At 41.1% G+C, this 12,001-nt stretch overlaps 2 protein-coding genes across 5 annotated transcripts in view; one reads left to right on the top strand and one right to left on the bottom strand.

Moving 5' to 3' along the window:
* Positions 1–3,102, bottom strand: part of NUDT9 (nudix hydrolase 9) — a 24,562-nt gene extending 21,460 nt beyond the window's left edge. The window contains exon 1 of one of the 3 annotated variants that reach the window (XM_032400758.1): positions 3,013–3,102. Coding sequence is in view for 2 of the 3 variants with exons in the window: in XM_032400756.1 (XP_032256647.1) it covers positions 2,400–2,506 (107 nt within the window). In the remaining variant the exon portion in view is untranslated. Of the gene's footprint in view, positions 1–2,399; positions 2,964–3,012 lie in introns of those variants that run through there. The other 2 variants (XM_032400756.1, XM_032400755.1) reach the window with 2 other exon arrangements.
* Positions 3,051–12,001, top strand: part of HSD17B11 (hydroxysteroid 17-beta dehydrogenase 11) — a 45,381-nt gene continuing 36,430 nt past the window's right edge. Inside the window, exons 1-3 of one of the 2 annotated variants that reach the window (XM_032400760.1) lie at positions 3,051–3,112; positions 5,227–5,340; positions 10,969–11,640. In XM_032400760.1, the coding sequence (XP_032256651.1) occupies positions 11,431–11,640 (210 nt within the window). In that variant the 5' untranslated portion in view covers positions 3,051–3,112; positions 5,227–5,340; positions 10,969–11,430. Of the gene's footprint in view, positions 3,113–5,226; positions 5,341–10,968; positions 11,641–12,001 lie in introns of those variants that run through there. The other variant, XM_032400759.1, reaches the window with a different exon arrangement.

Below are 12,001 nucleotides of genomic sequence, written 5' to 3'. Positions count from 1 at the left end.
TCCGGCTCTGTGCTCAGTGAGACTCTTACTTCAGCTCAGGTCATGATTTCAGGGTCCTGGGATGGAGCCCCTCCTCTGGCTCTGTGCTCAGTGGGGAGTCGGCTTGAAGATTTCTCTTTCTCCCTCTCCCTCTGCCCCTCCCCCCATTCACATGCACTCTTTCTAAAATAAATCTAAAATAAATAAATCTTAAAAAAAAAGTAACTGGCAAGCAACTTTACACTGTTCTAGTAGCATCTATGAAAAAAAGCATTCATAACTTCCAAAGAACATAGTTTGATTTTTTTTGTCTTTAACTTGGAATATTTTATAATTTTATTAAATTTTACTTTAATTGGAATTTGGTTGACACACAATGTTATATTATAAAAAGCATGGACTTTTATTCCTTCCCTCCCCAAATCCCACTGAAAAGAGAGAAAGATGGGGCGCGTGGGTGGCTTAGTTGTTAAGCGTCTGCCTTCGGCTCAGGTCAGGGTCCCAGGGTTCTGGGATCGAGCCCCACATCGGGCTCCCTGCTCAGTGGGAAGCCTGCTTCTCCCTCTCCCACTCCCCCTGCTTGTGTTCCTTCTCTCACTCTGTCTCTCTGTCAAATATATAAATAAAAAAAAATCTTAAAAAAAAAAAAAAAGAGATAAAGATGTACAAAAGGCAACAAAATCCACAGCAGGAGAGAGACTAGAACACCACCGCTGAATAAGCGATTGTAACCAATTTCAGGTAGAAAGTGGATGGACTCATAGTGACTTACAAACCAAAATACAACAAATTATATTTGAGAATATGCACAAAAAAGTGAGTGAGAGATGCTATTCCTACAAGAGGAGGCCTGAGAGGTTTCAAGCTTAAAATACTGGGCCCAATTGTCCTAAGCGGGCAGTGGGGCAATAATCATGGAACTCGGTCGTCCTCCTTCCCCAAATAAAAAGTTGGCATTGGTTATGTTTGCCCCTGGGATAAAGCCAAAAAGTTAAAATGAAGACTAGAACCTCTATTGCGAATATTGGTGTTAGAGAATACAGCAGCAATTTAGGCTTAGTATCACCACAGTTCACACTAACACCAGGAAATAAAGTTAACGCACCTATGCTCAGCAGAGAACTTGCTCCACTAGTGCAAAACCTGGAAGAAAGGGGGAAGGGGAGGGTTCCCAGCCTGTCTACCGGCTCCCTGCTCACACACACTCAACTGAAACCTTCCAGTCTACGTGCCCTGGTATATGAGGCCAATGTTCTAACAGTCCTCCCATTTAGAGAAAACAATGTCTATTACTTACATTAATCAAAATATAAATGGATAACCGGTGTCCACCAAATGTTCGAAAACAGAAGGAAAAAGGACTGAAAAGTAATTGAACCATTGACCCATTAACAGATAATTCACGAAACAGAAGATAATTTTTTATTTTAATTATCATTTTTACAGATTCAAGGTTTTTATATCCATAAGAAAAGGCTGCTATTAAGAAGAGCAATTAGAAAAAAAAAAGTTGTCAAAATTTACAATTTAAAAGAAGTGATGACGCAATGGACTGAAATCTGAATTAGTAATCTGGAAGATAAATCTGAGTAAAATCTCTAAGAACATACAAAAAAGACAAACGAATGGAAAATGAGAGAAAAAGAGAAGCAAGAAGTTCAATCCGGAAGGTCCAACAGCTATCACAAGAGTTCCAGGGAAAAAGAAAAAAGAAATAAAAAGGACAGGACAAAAATGGAGAGAGGGCGAATAGAAGAAAATTTCCTTTTGCCCAAATAAACATGACACGCCCAACAAGAATTTTTTCAAAACCACCCCTAGAGACAGAAAACTCGTTCCTTACTCTGTGCCTAGCATATCTAGGACATCGTGTTTACTGAACAATGAATTAAGAGAAAAAAACCAGAGAATAAAAGTAGGAGGCAGTATGAGATACCATAAATCCCTATATTTATCCAGGGGTAAAGAGGTAGATGATAAATATATTATCTACACTTAAAAGTAGAGGTGGTGGGGAGGAATGACGACTTATACTTTTCATTTTACACCATTTATACTGTTCACATCTTTAAACTATATGCATGTATTAATTTTTACCATAATGTTTTAAGCATCAACCAGGAAAAAAAAAAAATGGCACGGGACAACACCACACATCCAAACAAGTGCTATTTAAACTCTGGGAAGACAATAATATTGGTGACTTATGGAGGATGGCAAATTTCAGTATCAGAGACCAAGAAAGATTTACTACCACCAGTTTTCCTCAAAAGGCAGATAAAACATTTTGGAGCCTTTTTGAAAACGTGCATATGGCTATAAAAACCCGGGATGCAAGCAAAGCCTACAGAATCCGCGGGACCGGACGCTGGCTCCACCCACAACCCCAGGACTCAGGAGAAGGCAGCACTAGGAAATACCTGCACGCCGGGATGCTGCAACAGCCTGAGGACTTGACAGTCACAGAGGCCAAGGCCACAGAGAGAGACACTGTGGCTAAAGTCTTTCCCAGGATGCGTTCGGCCATCAGCTGCCCGCGGGCGCTTCGCGGAGCGAGGTCACGCTTAGCCGGGGCCACGGCCTCGGTCCGCCCCACAGCCCTAGGTATCTAGCGGGCACTAGGACCGGACCGCCCTCCCGTACGGGGAAGGAGTATCTACGTCTTTCACAGAAACACACAAGACCGGGAGGTCTCCCCAAATAATCCCCCGCTTGCACCAGTGAGACGAAGGGAACCAGATCTGCGAGCGACGCGGACGTTATCAGCGCCTGCGGCCGCGGAACAGCAACGCGGGCCCCGTGACCTCACCCGTCCGTGACAGCGCTTTACAGCCGCGCCGTAAAGCAAAAACAGCGCCGGCTTCGCAGCGTTCACCTTTTTCGACCACCCAGTATGCGCAGGCGTACTTGGGGTGGAGTGGTGCGAACTATACCGAGAAAGCGCCCGAAAAAAAGGAGAAGTGCCAGAAGATGGGGAGCTGGAAGCGGGGAAGTGGGGAAAGAAAGAAAAGGGATTGAGAGAAAGTCGTGTACCTGTTTTTATTTTTATCAGCAGGAAGGAGTTACAGGCCCCTCAGGTAGTGAACAATGGGCGTCCTAATCCTATCTGAAGAAGTGGTTGCAGGAAAAGGAGGTACTTGAGAGATTTGCAATGCATTTAAGGCTTTTCTCTTCCTCTTTTACCAAGCTGTTCACTATAGCTGCTAAATTTGACAAAGCTTTGCCGGATGTGGCCTTGGCAAACCAGTGGAGGAGCAAACCAGCTGTGAGTCGGATGCGCAGCTTGGAGCAGGAATACAGAGCAACACCCAAGACAAAACAAGGGGCAAAAATTAGCCAAACCGCCAGACTGAAGATTGGTAATTCAGACTGAACAAAACAGTTTGTAATCTGGCTTTCATTTTTTTATATTCATTATCTTACTAATGTGGCAAATATTTAACTTTTAAGTACAAAGTCCACTGTTTTTGATGATGTGAAATAGATACAGACATTATAAAACTTTGACTATCTCAAAAGCCAGATTAATCAAACTCTGACAAGTATTAAGACTGAAGAATGCAGAACTTTTGGCATATAACAGCTCCATCACAACCTCTACACTAAGAGACTTGACAAAACTAGTATGGCTTCTAGCAGTTTAAGGCCTTGTCCCTAGGATAATCGGAGACCCCCTTAAAATGCGTTGGTGGAAAAGTTAACAATGCAGGAGAATTGACTATTGCAGGCAAAACCTCGTGATAGGTAGATAGTACCTACACCCCTCTCTTAGAGCAGTTTCTTTCAAAAGTTTGCAATTATAAATCCTTTCTCTGCCCTTTGTGCTAAAAATCTATCCGGAACTCTTTCCACAAGGACCTGAGAGCCCCTCACTTTGAAATGCAATCATTCAGGGAGATAACTCCGTTCTATCTCCCAGTCCTTGTAGGCCTAACTTTAATGGACACTTTTCTTCAACTTGGACTGCTGCCTCTTGTCATAAAGATAGAAGTTTCTTCTCTGACAGGCACCAGTTAACAAACCCAGATGGCCTACTCATGTGAAGCACCAACTCACCCCCTTAACACCCCTCAGTGCCTTTCCCTTAGCACACTGCAGGCTTTAAAAAGTCTCCAGCCTTCTGTTTCAGGGAGGTTGAGTTCATTCACACAATAGTATTACTGAATAAAATGTGTCCTTACCACTTTACTTAGTATCCAGGTCTGTTTATTTTTGACAGTTCTTCCAGATAGTAAAGTACTATTATTAAAAAATAAATTTCTGGATTTGGCTTCCTCTGGTCAAATAAACTTTGCCCTAATTGTTGACAGCCATTAGCCTCTGCTTAAACTGGAAATATAATTAGGCAGGCTCTGTTTAAAATGTTTAGTTCCTCTGAAGTGTGCTGACAAATCAGTCATTAGGAAGAAGAAATAAGGCAGTGAGCCACAAAACGTTTGACCAGGAACAGGAGAGAGAAAGGCATTCTCATAGAAAGTTCCTCGAGCTCTAGTTTTCTAACTCTACATTCCTTAAAGAGAGATTGGAATGGACTTAGCTCAAAGAACTACATAACTATGCAAACAAAATCAACTCCTCAGTACTAGGACTATACCACAATTAGCTCAGACAGAGGGTCTCCAGGGTTCCACCCTTCGGGGACATCTACTAGATCTACTAGAGTGTTGTGAGCATGTGCTGTAGCCCACTCTTGGGCAGAACCGAAATGCCATCTCAGATATTTACTGTTTTATACTACCATCCATTTATCCAGATTCCAAATTAAATGGATATCATTAGAACTTAAGTAGAGAGAAGTGAGGGCTTATATTTTTTATTTAATTTTTTTAGTTAGTAACCACATACCAACTTTAAGTGCTTCTTACAATAGTTAGTGAGACAGGTGAAAGATGCTGAATAATGAATGTTTTTCAATAGGAAAGCAATGTATGTGATTACCGGAATTGATTTTAGGTATACTAAAAATAAGAGTGATTAATAATTCCAACTGTTTCACCCTTGTTCTATTCATTTCATTACATAGCAAATATTTATGGATTACTTACTATTTACCAAGCACTGCCCTAAGTGCCAGGAATAAAGTCATGAACAAGACAGACAAGGTCCTGCTCTCATGAAACTTACTTTCTAGGGGAGGTAAATGAACTATAAATAAACTAGGAATTGCATATTTGGAAAAGTGCTATGAAGGAAGTAGACAACTTGCTACATAAAAGAATAATTGAAACCGGAGTAACTATATTACAGGGGAAGAGTGTCAGCAAAGACTTCTCTGAGGAGATCACTCTTGAGAAATACTTAAGGATATGAAGCTACCAGGCACTGGAAAAGCTGGGGAAAGCATTCCAAGCAGAGAGGACTGTAAGTACAAAACCTCTAAGGTAGAAAAGAACTTCGCCATAATCAAGGAACAGAAAGGTCAATGTGCTAAAGCATAGTAGTAAACCAGAAAGTGTGATCTGGAATGAAGCCAGAGAGGTGGCCAGTATGGTGGACACAGCTCTCTGTTACCCAATACCCATTTATTCATTCTCCCTTCTTCCATGTCATATGTAGAAATATGTCCAGGCGCCTGGGTGGCTCAGTCGGTTAAGCGTCTGCCTTCGGCCAGGTCATGATCCCAGAATCCTGGGATCGAGCCCCACATCGGGTTCCCTGCTCAGCGGGGAGCCTGCTTCTCCGTCTCTCTCTGCCCGCCCCCACTCATGTTCTCTCTCTCTGTTGAATAAATAAATAAAATCTTTTTTAAAAAAAAATCTTTAAAAAAAACAAGAAAGAAAGAAATGTGTCCAGGTAAAAACTTACCCCCTATGCTCCCTGCAGCTAAGGGGGCCACATGACCCTTTCCTGGCCAATGAGATGAACATGGTAGCCTACTGTGTGGGTTTTCTGGGAAGGCTGTTATTTTCCTGGGCAAAAGAGACTGGCTAATTCAGCAGGAACTATTAACCTTTTGCAATTTCCCCTCCCTCTTGTATTCCTGCTTGAAAGGAGGGCACATTTCCTAGAGAAGGAGAAGCCATCTTGAGATCCTAATGACAAAAGCCACACACATGGATGGCAGGATAGGGTACAAGAAGGAACCTGAGGGTTTGTTGTTTTTTTTGGTTTTTTTGTTTTTGTTTTTTTACTTCCTCAAATAGTTACACCATTGCACCTGTCCTACATAGACTGCTTCTGGACTAATAAGGAAAATAAACCCCTATTTGACTAAGCTGCTATGGGTTTATTTTATGTAAAAATCTTGACCCAAGAGCCAAATCATATAAGGTCTTATAGGCTATGATAAGGAATTAGCAGTTTATCCCAAGTACAATGGAAAGCCATTAACACTGTACCAAATTTTGTTCCTCAAAACATAGAGAAGTAGGTATTATAAAAATTGGAACTGGATAAATAGCATCATAGCAGTAAGGGTTGGAATGAGAAGTCCAGTTACTAGACTCTTAATACTTGCCTCTACTGCTATCCTCTCTCCTTTTCCATAATCCCCTGGGTCAAAAGTAGCCTGCTTTCCTCTTTCTCTTCCCTGATGGCAAGGATTTTCTTCGTATCTTTTGTGTTCTTTCAATCAGCCACCAGTCCTGTCTCTTAATAAGTTAATGCATGCTGAAGGAAATTTAAACAAATAATTTAAATGACTTGTTGAAAATCACAACTAGAGAGTGACAGCGCTGGAATTCCAACCTAACTTCAGAGTTTTTGTTTTGACCTTATGCTGCCTCAGTCTTCATAAAGGCCAAGGATGAATAGTCTTGAGATGACTGTGATTTCTTCTGGTCCAGTCTGTCCCAGTTAGTCTAATAGCAGCCTCCTGCTGAGGAAGGCCACTATTTAGTCATAAGAATGTAAATGCTGTCTGTTGATTTTTAGCTTTCAGAATCAACATAGACCAAGCACAGAAAATGTTACAGTTACAAAATATAAAGTAGATATGATCAGTCCTGAGAATATGAAAGTAAACCAGATACTACAAGTTGGGAGGTAGAAATGGACAACTGAGGAAAACAATAGGGCTTACCCTCCTCTTACAAAATGGGAAGCCAAAAGTTTCATCATACAGTGGCAGGCATAAGACATAAAAAGTCTAAAAGTTTTAAATATAAACAGACAGGGATGCCTGGGTGGCTTAGTCAGTTAAGGATCTGCCTTTGGCTCAGGTCATGATCCCAGGGTCCTGGGGTCGGGCTACCTGCTCGGCGGGGAGCCTGCTTCACCCTCTCCTGCTCCCCCTGCTTGTGCGCTTTCTCTCTCAGTCTGTTAAATAAATAAATAAAATCTTTTAAAAATTTAAAAAATTTTTAAATATAACCAAACAAAAGTAGTAAGGGTAGTGACATAATTGTATTGGGAATATATAGGGAGAAAGGTGTTAAGAGTGGAATAAGTGAACTACATCCTCAGCTGTCATAGAAGAAAATCAGTAATGTCTACTATTGATTAGCTAAGAAATGACACTGTAAGCCTTTATTAGAGGCATAGAAGTCAACTGTACAAGAGACAACTAAAAGGATTAAAAGTGGTTAATCTGAAGAGTTAGACAATGGGACTGAGGACTGTTGGTTTTTATTATCTGCCCTGCTGAACCATTTTTTAAAAGATTTTATTTATTTGAAAGAGGGAGAGAGAGATTGAGAGAACGAGAGGGGGGAGGGGCAGAGGGAGAAACAGACTCCCCGCTGAGCAGGGAGCCTGATGCGGGACTCCATCCCAGGACCCTGGGATCATGACCTGAGCTGAAGGCAGATGTTTAACCGACTGAGCCATCCAGGCGCCCCTTGTTGAACTATTTTTAAACCAGATATATTCATTACTTTGAATGCATAGATTCATTACTTTAAAAAAAATGTGGTTGGACAAGCTAACATTTAACTCCCTCCAGCTCTAAAATTCAGACTTCAGAGCCAAGTATGAAGGCTTCTATCCCAGAATGACTGAAAAACTATTGGAAGTACCTTCTTTAGCACAGTCTGGCAATCATTTCTGAATGTTCTTCCTCAGTGTTCTTTAAAGTAACAGGGAAAAGAAAAGAGACTGTTTTTCATTGGCCTATGTAATTGCAAAGTATGGTGGCCTTTCCTTCTGAATCCACTAGGACTCTACAGAGCCAGCCTTGCAAATATAAACCTCTTAACTGATGACTGGTTAAAATACAGTAGTAGCTATCATTCATTAAGTGTATTTGTATGTAAGATGTCAGCTCTGCTTTTTAAATATCTCATTTACTCAACCAAGCTGCTATTATATCCATTTTACAGATGAAGTAACTGAGACCTCAGGAAAGGGTAAGTAATTAGCCAGATATCACATAGCTGATAAAAAGTTGGCAGGAATTCAAAATCCTAGTTTTAGGGGTGCCTGTGTGGCTCAGTCAGCTGAGCGTCCAACTCTTTATTTCAGCTCAGTTCATGATCTCAGGGTCCTGAGACTGAGCCCCATGTCAGGCTCTGCACTTGGGATTCTCTCTCTCCCTCACCCACCACAACACACACACACACACCACACACATGCGTGCGCGCTCATGTGCTCACACCCTCTCTCTCTAAAAAACAACAAACAAAATCTTTCTTTTAATAGCTGCACTCTATGACCTGTTAATTAGGGATTAAGTCACCTAATGCTATGAGGGGGAGGTGTTATAAATGCTATAGGAGTTATGAATAACGGGAGGTATTATGAGTAATAGTTTTTATCCTTTTGAATTTTTCAAAGTGATTTAGGAGTGGCTTAGCTTTTCTTCTTTGCCCTAAGAAAAAAGGCAACATAGAGTAGTGACAATGGCCTAGATCTAAATTCAACTCTACCATTTATACTATGACCTCAGGTGATTTGCTTATTTCTTTTAATCTTTTATTTCTTTATTCATGTAATAGACATCTCATTGAACCTACTTCTTAAGACTGTTGAGAGGGTAAAATAAACTGTGTCTATATGTGAGGCACTCAGCATAATGCCTAGTCATAGTAAGTGCTCAAATCATCACTGAAGGGCTCCTTATCCTTACCTTTTGTTGCCCCCCCCCCCTTTTTAATGCTACTTCAGCAGCTGGGAGGGCAGCATGAAATTAAGGTTCTCCACATAGAAAACATTTTATTTTTTTTAAAGATTTTTTTATTTATTTGACAGAGAGAGACACAGAGAGAAAGGGAACACAAGCAGCGGGAGCAGGAGAGGGAGAAGCAGACTCCCCGCTGAGCAGGGAGCCCGATGCGGGGCTCGATCCCAGGACCCTGGGACCATGACCTGAGCTGAAGGCCTAACAACTGAGCCACCCAGGCGCCCACAGAAAACGTTTTAAACTGTCCCAATGAGGTGCCTGGGTGGTTCAGTCGTTGAGCGTCTGCCTTCAGCTCAGGATTCACAAGAATCCTGTAGGGTATGTATTAATAACATCCCAGTTTTACAAACTAGGAAACATTCTCAGGGAGGTGACGTCACATACACATGTAGGATTCAGCTGTGACTGTTTTCAAACACTGGGTTCTTTTCCTAGACCGGGGAACTCCAGCCGGCTTATTGGATCAAAACTACCTAGTTCTCTTTACATACAATTGTTTTTCTTTTTTTTTAAAGATTTTATTTTTTTAAGTTATCGCTACACCCAACATGGGGCTTGAACTCACGAGTCTCATGCTCTCCCAACTGAGCCAGTCAGGTACCTCAAATACAATTTTCTTAATAGAAAATATTAGAGACAGAGCCTACATATATGAAAGTCAACATATACGAAAGCATACACATGTAAGATGTGCTTTCTTCCTATAGGTATTGGGCAAAAAAGTTTGACAGTTAATGCATTTATTTGCTGTGGGAGCTTTAAAAAGTTAATCTAACTGATTCATTTATAAAATAAGGAAATAGTTTTCTTCTCTACTTCCTAAGAAGCTTGTTAAAAATCTAATGAGATAGGGGCGCCTGGGTGGCTCAGTCATTAAGCATCTGCCTTTGGCTCAGGTCATGATCCCAGGGTCCTGGGATCAAGCCCTGCGTCGGGCTTCCTACTTGGCAGGGAGCCTGCTTTTCCCTCTTCCACTCCCCCTGCTTGTGTTCGCTCTCTTGCTCTCTCTCTCTCTGTCAAATAAATAAATAAAATCTTTAAAAAAAAATTATAAAAATCTAATGAGATAATATATGTGGAAAAAAGCTCTGGAAACTGGAAAATTTCTTTTTTCTTTTTTTAATGTTTTAACAGCTAAATTTTCTTTTTTTTTAAATTAACATATAATGTATTAATTGTTTCAGGGGTACAGGTCTGTGATTCATCAGTCAGGAAACTTTCTATGCAAGTATTTGTGCTATTGTAAACTTGGATTTGAGAGCCATAACAAAAAGTTGCAGATGATAGAGAAATGTATGAATTCTTTGTGAACTTCCAATTTTTTGTGATCTTCCTGCCTCTTAAATATAAAGTGACCATCAGTCACCCACTGACAGAAGTCTCTTTCCAAGTACTGTAGTGTCTCACAAAAAGCCCCATTTCAATTACTATCAAGAACTGAACTGAAAAAAAAACCAAAACAAAACATGTAACGAACAATGATTAAGCTCTTCCTGCACACAAACCCAGAATTGGGTCTTTTTCTTTTCAGTAACCAATACTTATATAAATAGGCTACTAAACTAGAAATTACATAGGTAATCTTTATGCAAGGTGATTTTCTTTCTATTTTATGATTCATTCTGGAAGCCGTGATTTATTTACCTGGAGAAAGATACGATTACTTAAGTGTAATATGTTTTTTTCACAAGGTCCAACAGGTTGAGCGAAAAAGGTTATCCAAATACACTGCTCTTCCTTGTGGATACAATCCCTTATGATATGATACGATTTTTCCTGGGCCTTGATTATCGCTGCCCCTGAAAGGACATTTTCTCTGCCCTCCAGAAATCGCGCTTAGTTCAAAGCAGAATGTGAGATAGCATAATTTCTCGGGATGGGGTGGGGGGGGCTTGCGGAACAATTGACCTTCTCCCCACGTCCCTTTTAAGATAGGAAACTACATCTGCATCCCTTCAGTGGTGGTGAGCATCAAGTTTCAAAGAAGCATCTGGACTGCGGACACTGTCAGTGATCTTTGTAACTTGGAGAGGAATTACCACATTTAGGAAAACAAGCGGCAGCTAAGCCTCCAAGGTCGGCTCGCAAGACCCGGAGGTAGTGGGTCAAAGACGAGCGGACTGGAAGCCTTGCCCTCCTCTGGACTTTGTCCCTCCCAGATTTCTGAGCTGGCGAGCAGCCGCTCCGCACTGCAGCCTGAACCAATTGTGAAAGACCTAACCAAGCCCAGCCCAGCGGAAGGAACGGTTTCAGAGTTGTTTCTCTTTGATAAAAGGAGCCCTTCCTTGCTCTTGCTTTTACTCTCTCCGGTGTTGGACGGAATCGCCCTCCAGAAGCAATTTAGAGTGACTGGCGAAAGGCAGATACACCAAAGGCTCACGGCAACGACCAGGATGAAATTCTTTCTGCAGTGCCTCCAGCTTCTGCCCTTGCTGATCATCTTCACCCTAGAGTCTCTCCTGAAGCTTTTTATTCCTAAGAAGAGAAAATCAGTTACTGGAGAAATCGTCCTGATTACTGGAGCTGGACACGGAATTGGGAGACTAACTGCCTATGAATTTGCCAAACTTAACAGCAAGCTGGTTCTGTGGGATATAAATAAGGTAATAGTGCTTCCTATGTTTTACTTTCTGGTACCTTTGATGCATCGTAGTCATGGATGCATTCTGCAGGCAGCAACCCTGTACAGCATCGCTATAAAGTAGGGAGGAAAAAATTACTATTGGCATTTTATAGATCCATTAATGTTTATGATTACAGGATAAATGGACCTAGAGGATATAAGATTCCCAGTTACTACCCATCACTAATTTTGCATTGTAAATGTATCCTTACTTTTGCCCAGAAAAGAATCTGTGGTCTCCTCCAGAGCCTGATTTCACTGATCCCTCTATCTTAAACAAATGGAAAGAGTAATGGTTTTAAGCTAGTCTATTAAGAAGTTTGCACCTATTGAGAAAAAAA

The sequence above is a fragment of the Phoca vitulina genome, unplaced genomic scaffold (genome assembly GCF_004348235.1).
Source record: "Phoca vitulina isolate PV1807 unplaced genomic scaffold, GSC_HSeal_1.0 scaffold3, whole genome shotgun sequence".
NCBI lineage: Eukaryota > Metazoa > Chordata > Mammalia > Carnivora > Phocidae > Phoca > Phoca vitulina.
This window is presented reverse-complemented; position numbering and strand designations above follow the sequence as displayed.